Source organism: Dipteris shenzhenensis, chromosome 27, assembly GCF_047967505.1.
Source record: "Dipteris shenzhenensis isolate YYH24624 ecotype China chromosome 27, Dip_SZ_1.0, whole genome shotgun sequence".
Lineage (NCBI taxonomy): Eukaryota > Viridiplantae > Streptophyta > Polypodiopsida > Gleicheniales > Dipteridaceae > Dipteris > Dipteris shenzhenensis.
Window position 1 is genome coordinate 31,345,808 of NC_141622.1, and position 18,011 is coordinate 31,363,818.

Here is an 18,011-nt window from a genome sequence, read left to right on the forward strand (position 1 = left end):
ATATTGTTGCAGGATTGCCTAAATTCAAGGTTGCAGAAATGCACAAGGTTTGTGAAGCCTATCAATTTGGGAAACAGGCAAGGAAACCTTTTCCTACGCATGTTCAAGAGAGTAAAAAGCCATTGGAATTAATCTACTCTGATGTGTGGACTACAAAAGCTGTATCTAGTGGAGGCTGTCACTATTTTGTCACATTTATTGATGACTTCAGCAGAAAACTGTGGGTGTATTTTATGAAAAAGAAAAGTGAAGTGTTTGGGCACTTCAAAGCTTTCAAAGCTATGGTTGAAAAAGAAACAGGCCTGCAAATAAAATACCTAAGGTCAGATGGAGGGGGAGAGTACCTCTCAAATGAGTTTGCAAGGTTCTTGCAGGAGCATGGTATAAAGCAGCAATATTCATGCAGTCATACCCCACAGCAAAATGGAATTGCAGAAAGGAAAAATAGGCATATTGGAGAGGTATCTCGGGCTATGCTAAATGAAAAAGATCTACCAGATTTTTATTGGGCTGAAGTAGTTGCTACAGCAGTTTATATAATGAACAAGACTCCCACTGTAGCAATACATGGCATGACGCCAGAGGAGATGTATACTGGTAGGAAACCAGATATTTCTCATTTGAAAATTTTTGGTTGCATTGCCTATGTCCATGTGCCAGATGAGTTGAGGTCCAAGTTGGATCCAAAAGCTGAGAAGTGCGTCTTTATTGGTTATTCTCTGCAGCAGAAAGGGTATAGATGCTATAACCCTTCTACACGAAAGTTCACAGTGAGCAGAGATGTTGTTTTTGATGAGATGAGCAGCTGGTATAAACCAGTAAATGTGATGATTGATGTAGATGCACAAAATGGTAATGCTGCACAGAATTCGCAGCAGCAATCACAAAATATCAGTGGACCTGGAGTGTCCTCTAGCAGTGGTTCACATACTTTGCTATGGACAGGCAGATTGAGATCAGGAAAATCTCCTCAAAGCAATGTAGAGAGTGGTACGCAGGTATCACGAAAAGGAAAAGAGAAGGTAGATCAGCCCATGTTTGATGTGAATGCAGGTCACTCTTGTGTGGATGGTGAATCCAGTGGCTCAGAACAGAGCATTGATGATGAGTTGGGTATTCCCTCTGTTGTTACACCTGGAGTAAGGAAGACCAGGGATGTTTTGAGAGCACCTGGAAGTGAGCCTATTTTGCGCAGGTCTACTAGGGTTAGGTATCCAGTGGATAGGCTGAAATATGATGGATTTACAACCATTCACTATGCCTATATGGTCAAAGTGATACAGGAACCAAAACCCACTTCTTTTGAGCAAGCCATGGGAAATGAAAAATGGGAGAAAGCCATGGATGAAGAAATGGATGCCTTGGATGCTAATGCTACATGGGAATTGGTGCCTTTGCCTAAAGGCAAGAATGCAATTGGCTGTAAGTGGGTTTATAAGATCAAGCACAATGCAGATGGTTCTGTGAATAGATACAAGGCAAGATTAGTTGTCAAGGGGTATGCACAGACATATGGCATTGATTATGAAGAAACTTTCAGCCCGGTTGCAAGGATGGCAACCGTAAGAGCAGCCATTGCTATGGCTGCATCAAAGGGATGGTCTTTACATCAGATGGATGTAAAGAATGCCTTCTTGCATGGTGATTTGCAAGAAGAGGTCTTTATGGAGCAGCCAGCAGGTTATGTTCATGCTATTCATCCTGAGTTTGTTTGCAGGTTGAAGAAAGCCTTGTATGGCTTGAAGCAAGCACCTAGAGCATGGTCTGACAAGATAGGACAGTATCTTGTCACTATTGGCTTTCAGATTTCCAAGGCAGATTTCTCACTCTATGTGAGAAAAACAGAGAAAGGGATTATGCTGCTGGTCATTTATGTTGATGATTTGATCATCACAGGTGATAGTGATGAAGATATCCTTCATGTGAAAATGCTATTGAGACAGAAGTTTGAGATGAAGGACTTGGGAGAGCTGCGTTATTTCTTGGGCATTGAGGTGATTAGATCACCAAGTGGGATACAGCTCTTGCAGAGGCAGTATGGAGGCAGTATGGATTGGACATGCTGTCCAAATATGGGATGACAGGCTGTAAGCCTATTTCAGTTCCTTTGGAGCAGAATGTGAAGCTGAGCGCAGATGCAGGTGAGCTTCTGGAAGACCCTACTATGTACAGACGCATAGTAGGAAGTTTGATTTACATGACTATTACCAGGCCAGATTTGAGTTATGCTGTTGGGTTGGTAAGTCAATTTATGCAGGCTCCAAGGAAACCGCATTTGGATGCGGCTAGACGCATACTCAGGTATGTGAAGTCCACATTGCAGTATGGACTATTTTATGAGGCTGGGGTTCAGATACAGTTGCATGGATACACTGATGCTGATTGGGCTGGTAGCATTTCTGATAGACGATCTACCAGTGGATATGTGTTCTCTTTTGGGAGTGCTGCAGTCACTTGGAGCAGCAAGAAACAGCCTACAGTTGCCTTGTCGAGCACAGAGGCTGAGTATAGGGGTGCAGCAATGGTTGCATGTGAGGTAGCTTGGTTGCATAAGCTACTCTATGATATGCATCAGTCTACAGATGGGCCGGTTGTCATTTATTGTGACAACATGAGTAGTATACATTTGGCAAAGAACCCAGTCTTTCATGCCAGAACAAAGCACATTGAGGTGCATTATCACTATGTGCGGGAGAAGGTTTTACTAGGTCTTATTGATCTAGTTTATGTCAGCACAGAGGATCAGGTAGCTGACATATTCACGAAAGCATTGGGCGCAAAGAAGCTGCGCAAGTTCAGAGACCTGCTTGGTGTACAGGGATTGGGAGTGAGCTCGAGGGGGAGTGTTGAGATATCGAGCTCCACTCGCGATCCACTCGCGATATGCCAGGGTGACTGTTGTGCATTTATGTCACCGACTTGTTAGTTGGAGATGCGGTTGGTACACCGCCCACGAATAATAGCTGGATGACAGCTATCCTTATCTACACTAGTTCGTGGCTCAGTTAGTATGCCACCTTAGTTAGTTGAGTTTGGTTTGAGACCCACATATAGGGTTGTTCTATTTCTTTGTACTTGAGTTCTTTTGGCTTTCACAACTAAGAAGAGGAAAACTGTTTTCAGCCTCCACCTTTGTGTGTATTCCCCCATTGTGCATGTGAGAAAGCCGCAAGTGAGACTCCTTCCCTCTCTCCCACTATCTTCACAACAATTTTCCATTTTTATTAGCACTACCTTCATAGAGGTATTTGTGAATTTTCGTGTATAATTTTTTTTAAAAATTAATTAAGTTGTGTGATTCAAATTGTCATTTATGGAGATCATCCTCCAAAAATTGCCTTTGAATAGACCCCTATTGGATACCCCCCTCATACTGCCCCTTGCCTACCTGTGCAATCCCTTTGCATCCGTCAGGCATCCGATGGCCTTTAGTAGCAGCAGACATTTGATTGCTTTCCTTACTCAATTGAAGCTTGCTAAAACCGCTACATGTGCCCAAGGTGAGAGCTATCACATTCGGACTGCACGAATCTGAGCACACCACCTGCTTGCCATCTTCCAGAGGATGGTGTGAAGGGCAATTGACAAGGATGGACGCAGACACCGACACAAAAGATTTATGAAGGCCGTCCGTTCCATGGACGACTCCTCCAACTACTACATGATTGGCTCCTACACCAATCACAGGTTGGCAACATAACTTAGTAGTCTGATGATGATGATGAGGGTCGGTGGTGGCGGGTGGTGTGAACCACCAAATTGGGCAGCCATCTTCCAATTCTGTTTCCTCCTCTATGGGCGGGGGCGGGTGGTGTGATGGGCTCAGGTAGAAATTGTCGGAGCTAGGGGAGACAACACTTTTTGGCCTGCCACTTTTAAAGTGGAAGGAGCTTGGCAAAGCGAAATTGGAAGCTCTTTATTTTTAATTTTGAATTTCCAAGTGTAGTCTAGTTCTCTCTCTCAACTTAAAGCTAAATTTCTATTTATGCCCCCATCATTTTCTCCTCCTTTCTCTCTCTCTCTTCTTCTTCTTCTCACTTTTCAATTTGGCTTGTTCTTTTTTTTCTTTTACTTCTGCAACTTCTTCTTCTCACCTTTCAATTTGCCCCGGCAGGCCTCTTGAATGTATTCAACTTGTTTTTTTGTTTTTTCTGAAGAGGATCTATTTATGGCCTCGTGATGTTTTTCCCGGTGGCCGGGAAGCCCACAGTTTTTCCGTTGACGATTGAAATCGTTTCGGCTGAAGCTTTTCTCGCCGTAGCCTCCAGCGGTTTGGGACCTTGTTTATGGCGGAGCCTCAGGAACTAGCTCAACCTGTTCCCCCTCCCCACTCCATCCTCAAGTTCCAACGCTTCAATAGCCGTGTCGATGAAGAATTCTGGCAGCGCTTGGCAGCCATCAAGCTCGATGCCCTCCACCTTGACGATCAGCCTCTGGAAATTCAAGGTACTTGCCAAATTTCATCCCTTTCTTTCCTTACACGCGATCAATGCCAAGGTGGAAGCTGCAGTGCAGTCAGACCGATTCCCGATGTGCATGTTGCCCCTTTGGAAGGCGTTAAACTTCGGAATTCTGCGATAGAATATGCTCCACGCTTGCGCGACGTTTAGACTTACTACTGCTTCTATGCGATCTTGCGTTGATCCAAAAATTCCTTTTGAGACTATGCTCAGCAGGCTCAGCTATGTAAGACGCTGACCAGCACCTTTTTTGAGCAGGGTATTTTGCGCCTTGCTCTCATGCTCAAATATCAAACCATTTACAGCTACGCTTTGAGTCCATCCCTACAGAAGCTGGGGGGAACTCTGCATTCCATTTGGGCAATCGAAACCAATGCCCAGTACCTGGTACACTTTATAATACCAATACGGAGGAGGAGTTCCATTCCATTGACAAGCAATCTCTTCTGAAGAAAGAAGGACAAAAGGTGTTAATGCTGACCTTACCTGAATATTAGTGAAGAACAATATAGCTTACTTTGTTTTTTATGGTCATTGCGTGAGTTTCTGTCCTTACAGTGCAATATTGCTGTTGTAACAGGTGTGGGATGACATATGCACAGGCAGTGCAATAGAAGATGGCAGACTATTAAACAGATTTTTTCTTATTTCTTATGCGGATCTGAAAAAATGGAAATTTTATTACTGGTTTGCGTTTCCAGCTTTAGTACTTCATCCACCAGCTACATCTTCTCCGCTACAACCAGCTTCTAAAATTCTCAGTGCAGCAGTGGTATGCTACTTTTTCACTTTGTTAGGCATCTGAATCAATCTATCCAACGATTTGGAATGTCTCTTTTGTTCTTCTAAAAATAGATGTTTTGTGGTATGCTTCTGTTAGACTGTAATGTCATATGTAGATATGGCATATGACGTTTTCGGCATCAGCAAAATTTCTTGGGACGTAGTGGAAGCCATTTTGGGGCAGTAGTAGCTTTTATCTTTCTGTACACACAAGTTTGATGGTTTATAGGCAGTTTTGAGTAAATTCAAGGTCCTGGTTTCTAGCCAAAAAATGGATATTCCAATTCAGGGTTTTTTGGAGAACTTTTGCAAGCTGCTGCCATATCAGTCTAAGAGGGGTGTGCATATGAAGAATTAGATGCACTCGATAATGCATTCCAATTTTTGAGGAAAATTCGATCTACTTTGTCCTCATCTTCTGCTACAACTAGTCATCCCGCATTTAACATTTTTGTGGATGCTAGACTACGCGACACTAAATGAAGAAATTGCAGTCTTATACAGTTGTTCACATGTTTTAAAGATTCTCTTGATTTTGGAAGTCATCTTCATGGCCCAAGATAAGAAGGAAACCAGAGATTAAAAGGATAGAATTTAGATGATTCCACTTCATGCTGAGCATGGGGGAATCGAGTTTGAAGTTTGGCTATATTCAGGGCTTCAGCCACTGAAAGGGGCCAAAAAAGCATGCAGTATGCCAAGGCCAAGCAAAAATAGGATGCACTTGGGAGGGGATTCTGTGCACCTATGGCTCCACCAGATGCCTTCTTGAACGTTGACACCCACATAAACCTGTCATAGGTATATTACCGGTATGGGATTATCCGCAAAATTGGGGAAGTAGCAGATCAGTTGGAGCTATCACCTATTTCCAAATTCCAGGATATGTTTCATGTCTCATTGCTCAAACTGCATGCCGGTCAAAAAAGAGCTGCCACCTATGGACGGAGAGGGCCACCTCTACTATATTCTGGAGCAGATCATGGGCAACAAATAGACAAATAAGCGCTGTTTGTGTGCATACTTTAATAAGCCAAGCACAACACTCCTTAAATTTGAGAATGAAATTGACATAGTATTGATGGATACATGTTTGCTTATGTAGGCTGGAGCTGTTTTGGTTGCATGCCAAACTTGGCGAGGATCTTCAGTTTCTACGAGTATGTTTATTGGATACTTATAGTCTCTATGGGCTTTATATGGCAATCGTTCTCAGCTTAGATACTGATATTTTAACTGGTGTGTCTTCTCTTTGCAAAATTATTGTAGGCTGCCCATTCTTTCTGCTCCACAATATGAATGGTACTGAAGTGAAGGCAAGGCCTCTAAATGAATGGTCAAGGTGTCAAGAAGAAGGTGGGAAGGTTAGTTTGAGGAATATGTGCTAAGCTCTTCCTTTGTGTAGAGAGTCTTCTTGAGCTAGTGACATATTGGGTTTCGATTGCTTCAATCAAAGGTATAATATGGCAGGTAATTCTAGCATTCTACGATCCTTGTCACCTTCGTACGAATCCTGGATGGCCCCTGCGCAATTTTCTTACTTTAGCAGGAGTACAATGGGGCATACACCATCTTCAAGTTTTGTGCTATCGAGAAAAGAGAGGTCAGGCTGATTTGGACCAGTGCCTTATAACGGATGTAACTATCCCGGAGTATTCAGGTAATTCAGCTGTTAGAAGTTTTCTTGAAGAATTGCTCATGATTTCCCATTTTACTCTTGTTCATTTCTGCTTGATTAGCTGCATTGGTGAATTGAACTTTTTTGCTTCCTAATTATGAACACTTTTTACTGTTTTCAGGTTTGAGGGATCGGAATCAGGTTCCTGAGTCTGTGGGGTGGGAGTATAATGATCGACAAAAGGCCGGGCCTAAAATGGTGGACCTTGCTTCATCCATGGACCCTGTCAGGTGGTCAGGATTGTTTGTAGACTTAAAAGGGTTCTTCATTTACTTACTGCCTGTCATGTGGGGAAATTTCTGAAGCATGTAATGTTCAGACTTGCGAGATCTGCAGCGGATTTGAATCTCAAATTGATGAGATGGCGCCTTTTACCTTCCCTAGACATGGATCTGCTATCCAGGACAAAGTGCCTTGTTCTTGGAGCTGGTACACTAGGCTGTCAGGTGGCACGTGGTCTTATGGTAGGTGTGATTATGGCTAGTTTTATGTCTGCTGATGAACAAAGACCTTTTGATGGCATACATGAACTGTACTGCTGTTTGAAACTTTCCAGGCTTGGGGTGTACACTATATTACTTTGGTCGATTATGGCCATGTAGCAATGTCTAATCCGGTTCGACAGTCACTGTATACTTTTGATGATTGTCTCAGTGGTGGCAAACCAAAGGCAGAAGCAGCCGCTGAGAATTTGAGGCGTATCTTCCCTGGTGTGGTAGTTTACCTGATCTTTTATCCACAGCAAACTTATGTAAGTTATGCCTAGGCATCTCACATATAATTTATATTTGATACTATTGCAAAACTCTTGTTGTGTACACAGGAGGCAAAGGGCGTTAAGTTGGCAATACCCATGCCTGGCCATGGTGTAAGTGAAATTGAGGCACCAGAAGTTATGAAGGCTTGCAGTCTATTGCAGGAACTTATTGATGAACATGATGTGGTTTTCCTTTTAACGGATACTCGGGAAAGTCGCTGGTTGCCTACCCTCCTTTGTGCAAATGCCAACAAGGTATCCAGATGCTGGACATTCAATCAATTTTACAAATGCTGTGGCTTGGTGTCGAAAATTTTTAGATTTATTTGTAGGCTGCTAAGGTTGTTTGTCGTCTTCTTTCAGATTGCTATCAATGCGGCTCTAGGTTTTGACACCTTTCTTGTGATGCGACATGGTGCTGGTCCTTGCATGAATGAGCGTGGTCTAGAAAATACAGACGTACTTGCAGCTGAGCCTTTGGGACACCATGTAGAACCTGAAAAGACAAGGTTGGGTTGCTACTTTTGCAATGATGTGGTTGCACCAGAAGATGTAAGTAACCTCTGGCTGGTCTTTAGCATGGTCTTTTCAAGGAGGGGAGCAAGGACTTTTTCACTTTCTTCCAAAATCAGAATCATGAGTAACTCAGCTAGCAATCATTTTTTTTTCAAACGACATACTGTGATGGATGAGCACGACAAATCTAATGCTCGTGTATGTCACAGTCAACATTGAATCGAACGCTGGATCAGCAATGCACAGTTACTCGCCCAGGTCTTGCACCAATTGCAGCTGCGTTTGCTGTGGAACTCATGGTCAGCCTTCTCCACCATCCTTTAGGGTAAGTGATAGAAATGCATTATTTCAGGAGAACATCCGATTGCACTTCCATATTCAAACTCTATCGATTCATAGAATAAGAAACACAATTCTATAGGGCTACTGACGTTTATCTTATCACTACAGGGTCAATGCTCCTGCAGACAAAGGAACTTCCCCCCTTGTACAACCTCTTGGCATTTTGCCTCATCAAATTCGGGGTTTTGTTGCTAGTTTTTCACAGCTGCTTATTGTGGGCAATGCATTCAATAAGTGTACAGCATGCTCTTCGCATGTAAGCTCTTACCTTGCTTGTACCCACCGTTTGGCTGTCTTGTTATTGAGGATGAAAAATTGATGCGCAATGTGCTTTTAAAGGCACAAACAAGACAAACTAGTGAAAGCAAATTGAAAGTTTTACTTTTGCAGATTGTAGCAGAGTACCAACAGAGAGGGTTTGACTTTCTGAGACAAGTTTTCAATTACCCAACGTATCTTGAAGATCTCACAGGCCTTACAGACTTACTGATGGCAACCAAAAAGGTTTCAATTGATTGGGAGGATGATTCAGAAGATACTTTTAATGTTGAGGATGTGGACTCCCTCTGAAGTCATATCATGTTTACTGCCTCAGAGCTACCTTCATGAAGGTTGCTTCAATCTCACTATTGTTTTTTCAGATTGTTCCGAACGGTTGAGCGTCACACAATCTGATTGTTGCGGATTTCAGAAATTAATTTATAGTGGAAAATACCTTGGTCTCGTTGGGGCTGATCTAGGCAGCATGGCCCCAGACTTTTGGAGTCATGATACCTGAGTGGATGTTTGGGGTTGTGGGTGCTGGTCCTGTTTTTCTGCCATTGAAGGTACCATCAGTGGCTGGAGAAGAAACATTGTTTCCTCCCCCCCCCCCCCTTTTTGGCTGGGTGCTATTTGAGCTCCTGCTTCCATCAAGAAGGCGGTCACAACGTTAAGATGTATCTTCTGAATGGAAGCAATACCTGGTCTGTCAGGTTGTACGCTCTTTGTGGTGAATGGAATACATTGTCATTCTTTTCAGATTATGCTAAGCATAGGCTGTGTTGAGTGATGAGGCCTACTTACCTTGATGGAAAATGGCAGAAATATGTATAGATATCCTAAGGGAATGAGAGCACAGTAAGGTCTAAGAATGCTGGTTTTGAAAGCAAGCCTCTTTTCGAGACATAGATGGCTTGGGTGGAGGTGATTGCCCCCGTCAAGAGCATCAAAGATTAGGCATCCCTCCTGATCAAGAAAGACCCCTGAGTAACATGTCGCAGTAACATTTGTTAAACCCCCATAGTAACATTTGTTAGTTCCACATCATGAATGATCAGGAGCAGTTTTCTAAAACATGCCTGCCATTCTTGATAGATTGGGATATTAGCGACTGCCCCACATCCCAAATAATACCAATTGCTCCTTGTACTCAAAGAAATTGAGGCTTTTGATTTTTTTTCTAATCCGTGAGAACAAACCATCAAGGGTTTCCAACTGTTTGAGTTTAGAAGGTCTCATTTACATTTTGATTGATATACATGTTTTTTTCAGTTGCAAACTATCTAGCCCCAATTGTTGTGTTGCTGCTAGCTAGTGGTACTTTAATTGCAAGAGAGATTATATTTGCATTCAGTTGAGACTTTGGCCCCACAATCTTTCTTTTTGTTACTCTTGGCTTTGGATGAGTAAATGTTCGTGCTAGCTCTCAATTAGGAGCACAAGGGAGAAGATCCTCCTTTGGCCTAGACAACCTACCATTACATATAAGTTCCAATACTCCACAAGTGTGCCTTTATAGTACGAAATAGAAAGAGCACGTCTTTGTTTTGTGCCAATGGGGTACCTGTGGGCACAAATGTGATTGAAATTGAGAGAGGTTAAGAAATGCATTTTGTCAACTACAGTAGCATCGACGTTCTGGACTTTTAAGTAGTTGTCACAAAGTTGCATGTTTTTTGTTCAAAATTGGTGTTCAACATTCATGCACATGGAGCAAGAGCTACCATATACCTAGGCCAAGTACTAGCAATGTATGCAATCTCTTGTATTGCGAGTTACTTGCATCGTATCGCCCACTTCATTGAACTCCAAGGATCAAGGAAGAGAGCATGGCCTTGTCAAGTTGAGTGGGGATCAATTAACTCCTTGTTTGACTTTAAGGTAGCTTTCCTAGTCAAATCTCTTTCAAAGCTAGTATGCAGATCTTATTTGTTGAATGGAATTGGATGGTCCAAGGATAAATTGATTTAATGGAGGGAAATTTTTTTAGAGTAATCATTTGATTTCGAGAATTGCAAGCAATCACACACTTAGGCACAAGGTCGACTTAGTAACCATCAAACAAAGACAATTGTGTTTGCTAGGGAAGAAGGATGTGCATGTCAATCCAAAGTAAGATGATTGATAGAAGTCCTTGCTTAACTAGCAAAGAACTGTGTCTATTATGGTAGAATAAAGCACGTTGAAGTGCATTACCACTTTATGCAAGAAAGTCCTCAATGACGAAATAGGCCTTGTTCATTGTCCCACACAAGAACAGGAACTAGAGATCTTCATAAAGCCACTTTCCATTGAAACATTCTCATACAACTTAACAGGGGGAAGTGGAGGTTTAAGTTGTACTTCAAATTTTTGCATTGTGCTCAAGTAAAAATATTCTTAGCACCCTCTCCAAATTCACCCATATATTTGTGATTTGAAGAGTCTCAATATCTTGAGTACTCTTATACAAATAGATAGTTAAAGGTACTTCCTTATTCGGTTTATCCCCTTGGAGCTTATTATTATTCTTAGTGCAGTTGTCTTTGATCTTGATGAAGACAAGGTTAATGACCCCTTAAGGTTGAAGCAATGTTTGGATTTGAAATGCATTTTAGGTGGCATGTTGTCCAATCATTTACGTGGGTATTGTGTGGGAAGCTACATATTGGTTTATGTGATACTAAGTTTGGTGAAGCTCTCAAATTGCTAGGGATCTATAACTATTGTGAAGGTGATCTTCTCCAGGAAGGCCTTTAAAGTCCTTGTTCTTAAATTGTCTATTGCAAGCCTCTTAAGTGCGTTCGAAGCATAGATTTGGCCTTTTGTAGACCTTTGCAAAGGAGTCACAAAGGTTTGTCTCATGAGAGTAACAAGTAGGGGGTAGGGTGAAAGTAGAAAGGGCCAACAAGGACCAAAGAACAAACCTAGAGCTCCTTTGTAAGGATCGCTTAATGAGAACTTCAATTGGATTAGATGAAAGAAAGAGAAAGAAGCTTGGGAAATGAACGTTAAATATAAGAAAGGCCAAATAAAGGAATAGTTTAGTAGCACCTCATGAGTGCTTCCTTCTAAGATTCTTGCAAGTTGGTTAAAACTTTCAAGAACGTTTATTGCAACTCTTGCACACTAGCCCCTACGACCTTAATGAGGTTAACTATACCTTTTCTTGCAAACCAATCTCTAGGTCATGGAGTTCACATGTATGTTCTCTCCTCACTTTCAACCAAATGTAGTCACTCAATGTTGCACCATATGCACATGAGTACACCAACAAAAAACCATATTTTCCAATTAGGGTTGTTGATGGACTTTACTCATCTATGCAGGCTTAATGGCTCAATTGGATCAGGATTGATTATTGTACTACATACTCATGACTGCTATAGAGCGACATGTTTCCCCTTTAATGACCTTTAGAATCCTCAAGACTTAAAGTAAAGAGCATGGGATTCCTCATCTAGCCATAAATTTCTTGTGAATCCCACTTCAGTACTCGAAGAATATTGTGGTTAAGATCATAGACACTTGTGACTGTCCTAAACATGTCCTAAACCAACCCGGTGGTTGACTGTCCTAAACGTGTACTTAACTAGCCCAGTGTCCTAAACATGTCCTAAACCAATTCGGTGATTGAAATTGTGACTGTCCTAAACCAGCGCGGTGGTTGAAAATTGTTTTGCTTCATTATATACTTTAATTAGACTATAAGTTTGTCTTCTTTTAGTAGTAGCAAAAAGAGGGCTCACTGTTTTGTTGTTCCCGCATGTTGGGTCAGTAGACGGAGTTGTATCTCATGTTTATGGATCAAAATCCGGACATTTCAATTGGGTAGAGGAGCTTTGAGCATTGTAAGCCTTGGTACATTAAGAAACTCAAAGACAAAAATGTTTGTTGTTGCAAAACACACATAGACTTTGACTTGGCCTGGAAAGCTATGAATGACCTGAGATCTGGTCATGTTGGTTCAATCCATCCCAAAATATGTGCTTCATAATTTCATGGCTAGCTGGCAAGATAAGCAGTTCAGGACGTACCTTGCCAATTTTCCCCGTGATACTATTGTCTCTGTCATAGATTTTGCTGAAAATTATTCATTTCAAGAAAGTAGTTGGAGATTTTTGGTATTAAAAAACATCCAAGAGAGGTCGCAATGACAAACTACTACATAAGAGTCCACAAACATGTGTGTACTCTCATCTAGTAAGAGCTATTAAGTTCCAGATGCAACCTGTGCCACAATGAAGGAAGCGAAAGAGTGTCTTCAAGTTGGATTTAGACACGCATAAGCATCTTGGGGTGTCTTGGAGCGGTGGACAAGGACGATTGAGATAGTACTAAGAAAATGTAGTCTCATTGCAAGAAAATGTAGTCTTATTGCAAGGAAACAATATTCCACTTGTCCTAAAAAATGGAATTTGTATGTGAGATTATGCTTCTTTTTAGTATATCCCAAACAACTACCGTGCTGGTTTTATCAAATTATTTTTGTAAATCCCCAATGGTAAATCCCATGCTTGTTTTTAGTACATCCCAACAACCACCGCACTGGTTTCCCATAGTAAATCCACACATACAAAAATCCATTCATCTTGTAATAATAGAAGCAAACCACCATGCTAGTGGCTATTAATATCCTAGTGCAACCAACCACCACGCTGGCGATCACTTATCCTACACTACTACCATGCTATCCCTACACTACTGTCGTGCTATCCTAAAATTTGTTGCATAGTGCTATATTAAAATAGTCCCCTTTAGGCTATTTATAGTTTTTTTAACCATTAGATTTCATACCATGCTTGTTTTTAGTATATCCCAACAACCACCGCGTTGTTTCCATAAGGAATCCACACATCCACAAATCCATTCATCTTGTAATAATAGAAGCAACCCATCATGATGGTGGCTGTTAATATCCTAGTGCAACCAACCACCACACTGACGATAACATATCCTGCACTACTACTGTGCTATCCCTACACTATTGCCGTGCTATCCTAGAATTTGGTGCACAGTGCTATACTAAAATAGTCCTCTTTAGACTGGTTATCGTCGTTAACCGTCATATTTCTACCACCGGGCTACTTAAAACATTTAAGTACTAACATGGAAGCAGGTCGACACAAAATCAGGTATTACGAGCACCATGAGAAAGTCCACAAGTCCAAGCAATGCCTGAAAGATTTTTACAATTTCAAAGTATGACAACATTTTGCGGCTCAAGGAAATTCCAAACTCCCAACGATCTTATTAGCCTCTCTATAGCAAGCATCTCCCAGCTCTTTAGGCCAGTATGATGCACAATGATAGACCTCTTCACACACTTTGATTACACAACTCTGATTACACACTACTTGCTTGAACCTTATGACTTGTATGCCCAGAGGATTACCAAAAAGTGAGCGAAGAAAAGCGAGCGAGGCCAAATAAGCGAGCGTGGACAAACAACAATGCAAGGTGTTATCTGTTTAATAACAACCACATCATATTCATCAGGACAGCCAATTACCATAATTTATGCTCCAAGAAAGCTTACCCACTCGCCTGCATCTTGGCTAGCATGTTTCCAGAAGTACATGTTCAAATCATGTTTCCTTTGCTGTGAAAAAGTAATGATAAAATAAAACATTGAATGCTTTCAATAATGAGAATAGTAACATATTACATGAACTGCTCTTCATGTTGTCAGAAGACACCTTTTTTCTAAAAGTTATTAACTCCATAGCACAAAAAGCATATGTCATACAAAAAAAAATTAATATAAAAATTTGATGCTTCAAAATATCTTCCAACCCTTGGAATGATTGTACAAAATGTTTTTTCGTGCATTGCCAAAACATGGAAGCACACCTATGTATATCATCCGCTTCCAAAGGAAATATAAAAAAGGGACATCTAGGTTACTAAATGCTTGATGGGTTTCTTCCACCTTCAAAAAATACAACTTAATGCAGCTTCATGCAAGGAAGCACACCTACATATATTATCCGATTCTGAAGGAAATGTAAAAAAAGGGCATCCAAGCCATACACTACATACTTGATGGGTTTCTTCTACCACCCAGAGCTTGAAACAATTCAACTTTTGTCAATGCAGCCTGATGCATAAACTGGTGCACCATTTCACTTAAGCCCAAGACAACAATAAACACGAAGTATATGTGCTTGCAAGGCATGTAGGGACTTTTTCTTGCTTCCCTTTCTATGAAATCAAGGCATGTGCAATGTGGAAACTCTGAAATCAAGACACTATATGTTAGCCCCTTGGACATTGATCCTGTTGTACGAACATGGAATACATGCACCTCATGTGGAATAATGATGTTCTCTCTCACCACCTCCCCATTTTCTATAACTGCCTTGTGTATCCTTTCCTTGAAATCTTTATTCAACTTACTTCTCCATGAAACAAGCTTTCCATCACGATGAGAAGGGCACACATGGCTAGGTGTATGGATTTGTTGTGCATAAGGAGGTCCCATCACACCAATAGAATCATCACTATTAAATACGAACCCTGCCCTTATAAGGGCACCCCTCTCATCTACAGTCATTGATGTCCCACTTGCAACCTTCCATACACCTGGAGAGACCCCAGGAACACCTTGAATGGATTTATCCACATTCCATGTATGGGTGACAGAAGTATTACAAAACCATACAAACTGCTCTATCACTCCATGAGAATGTTGCCTTCTTCCCTTAAAACAAGGGGCTAGCACACCATAACTTGCACTTCTACCAAGTGAATTGATTAGTGCCCCACATCGTCTCCGACTCTCTGCCAAGTAGCCAAAGCATGTGACAATGCTATGTGGTTCGGTTCTCCTGATCGCCCAATTGGCTTCATGAATATCTATCTCTCTACAAACCATGTCCTGTGATGGAATTTTAAAATCAATTTGTCTTCTTTTTCCTATCACTCTCCTTGTTGTCATAGGAGATTGTATCCCAGCCTCTTCAATCACTGTGTGTGATAAATCCACAAGCCTATTTCTGTCCCCTTTACCAGACCCACTACCATCAAGTATTCTTCGCCGGAGAGCATCCAAATTTGGTCCTATACCCAAGTGTCTTCCATTCATAAAGGCATTGTAGTGGGCACTCTGAAGGACACTCATTACAAGATCTGCTGCACAAGCATCATACAATGTTATGTGTTTTGCATATCCATGTGCTGCTCTCATGCTAGAATGTTTTGTCTCTGAAAGGTTCACTGTAGGAACAAATCCAGAGTGCTCTTCTTGCCGCAAGAACATTCCCCCCCACTGGTTGACTCTAACATCCCACCAAGCAAACCACGTATGCAATGTTGGTAGCTCACCCTCCTTCACATGAATCGGGGACCAATACAAATTCAATGTTTGTTTGCATTGGTCTGTAGAAGTTGAAGTTGTTGCCTCTCTCCACTTCTGACATAGAACTTTATTCTCCTCCTGAAATTGTGGCTCTCTCCACTTCCGACATAGAACTTTATTCTCCTCCTGAAATTGTGGCTTAATGCATCGTCTGGTGTGCTCAACCATGCTCATCTCCTAATGGAAAACACAAGTTCTTTCTCTACCATCCATCACATTTTTAGGTCCACCATTGTAAATAGTGCGGACAGCCAGCCAATTTGCTCCTGCTCCATTTGCCATGAATCCATGGAATTCAGGTTTTTTAAAACCATTCTTCTCCATTGTATTGTTCAGTAGCTCCCAGAATCGAACTTGAGCATGGTTATCCTCCACCTTGAATTCACATATTGCTATAGTTAATAGTTCCCTTATGAATGGGTCATACACATGAGCACCCATTGTTGACCATCCCCTCACTCGATGCACATGGTCAAAATGAACCCATTGTGATCCCAAGCTTCCACTAGGCCGCATGCGATTCACTAGATCAACTCCTGATCCTGGACCAATGGTCGACATTTTGAAGATATGTGGTTGTTGTTCATCTTGCAATTGTTCAGGAAATAGGATACTTTGTAGGTATGGATATTTGCATCTCCTCTTTAAATCAAGTATTGAATCCATTCCACCATCCCCTCCTCTAGCCTCACTTCTTGCGCTCTGCACCACTCTCTGAAGCCTCCTTCTCTGGGTCATTGGTGTAATGGTTTCAAGCACTTCTTCAAACTTTTGATCATCTAGCGGCTCCACAATAACCCCATCCTTTGCTAGCATCATCTCCATCACAAGATCTTGTGCCACAGACACCTCGATATTTTTGCAAGAGGAATTTCCATTCAACCTAGCATGCATTGAAATGAGATCCTCTACTTGCATTTCCTTTGCTCGACTTCTACCTTTTTCAACTGGATGGTCATGGAAACCCACATGCACTGCGCATCTCGTTGCCTTCACTCGTTCATGGGGAAAGCAATAATATATAATAGCATTGCATGGGTAAACACACTCTGGTATTGCATCACAATGCTTGCACACAAAAAGGCTGGATCAATGGGACCAGGTAGAGGAGGCCTCCTAAGCTTTCCTTTCCATTGTGTATCATTTAAAATTCCCATTCGTTCAAGGAAAGGACAATCCAAATTACAACATCTCAAATAACCTGAACATCTACTCATTCTCACAACACCATTGAAGCAATCTTGCGAACATGTGGAATATTTTGTCCAAACATGACCATCAGCATTCTGTTCCATTCCAGACATTGGTGAACCTTTAGGCATAGGTGGAAGTTCAAAGACAATATATCCATCGTAAGTTACAGGAAGCTCAGTAACCTTCTCCACCCGACTGCAGATTTGAGCGCAACATGAAGAGAACTATTCAAAGGCATCCTCTCTATAAGTGAAACCACACTATTCAGTTCATGATTCATAAAGTCACCATGAGTACCTCTCTTATAGGACATGTGAACTCTTAAGGTTGATTGTTGGCCACCACTAATCTTGAATCCTTTCTGACCATCCTCTAAGTTCACCACTAGAAGTACAATGGCAAGCTCATCTATTCCGATTTCTTGATGCAGCTCAATGTCCTCGTTCTCAATGTGAAAGTGTTCCTTAAGCTCCACCAATGAAACCTCCAGGAAAGGAGTGTCAAAACGAATGGTCAATGATTCGTGTTCTCCAAAGCGAATGAAAACTGAGAAAGGCATGATTCAAATGCTAGAGCCAAGATGTAGCACCAGACGACACCAACCAAAGAACAAGTGAAAAGCTAGCTACACAAAGGGTCCGAAAGCAGGGAGGCAAAAGAAGAAATGGCATAGATGTGTTG

The 18,011-nt window shown here is 41.6% G+C and overlaps 1 protein-coding gene across 2 annotated transcripts; it reads left to right on the forward strand.

Moving 5' to 3' along the window:
* The first annotated feature begins 4,028 nt into the window (after positions 1–4,028).
* On the forward strand, positions 4,029–9,990 carry APG7 (ThiF family protein). 2 transcript variants are annotated; one of them, XM_087398750.1, is made up of 14 exons: positions 4,029–4,446; positions 4,719–4,927; positions 5,041–5,232; positions 6,349–6,403; positions 6,513–6,607; positions 6,714–6,903; positions 7,043–7,151; positions 7,241–7,385; positions 7,478–7,636; positions 7,745–7,933; positions 8,042–8,230; positions 8,404–8,519; positions 8,645–8,792; positions 8,927–9,990. In XM_087398750.1, exons 1-14 carry the CDS (start codon positions 4,287–4,289, stop codon positions 9,104–9,106), a joined length of 2,136 nt encoding a protein of 711 aa, XP_087254876.1. In that variant the 5' UTR covers positions 4,029–4,286; the 3' UTR covers positions 9,107–9,990. The 2 variants fall into 2 exon arrangements, with proteins under 2 accessions (XP_087254876.1, XP_087254877.1); XM_087398751.1 differs by having other exon boundaries at positions 7,478–7,633.
* The last annotated feature ends 8,021 nt before the right edge of the window (positions 9,991–18,011 follow it).

Coding starts and splice junctions, on each gene's coding strand:
- APG7 (XM_087398750.1), top strand. CDS start 4,287: ATGGCGGAGCCTCAGGAACTAGCTCAACCTGTTCCCCCTCCCCACTCC. Junction 7,637..7,744: donor GGCGTATCTTCCCTGGTGTG/GTAGTTTACCTG, acceptor TTGTGTACACAG/GAGGCAAAGGGCGTTAAGTT. Junction 8,520..8,644: donor CTTCTCCACCATCCTTTAGG/GTAAGTGATAGA, acceptor TTATCACTACAG/GGTCAATGCTCCTGCAGACA.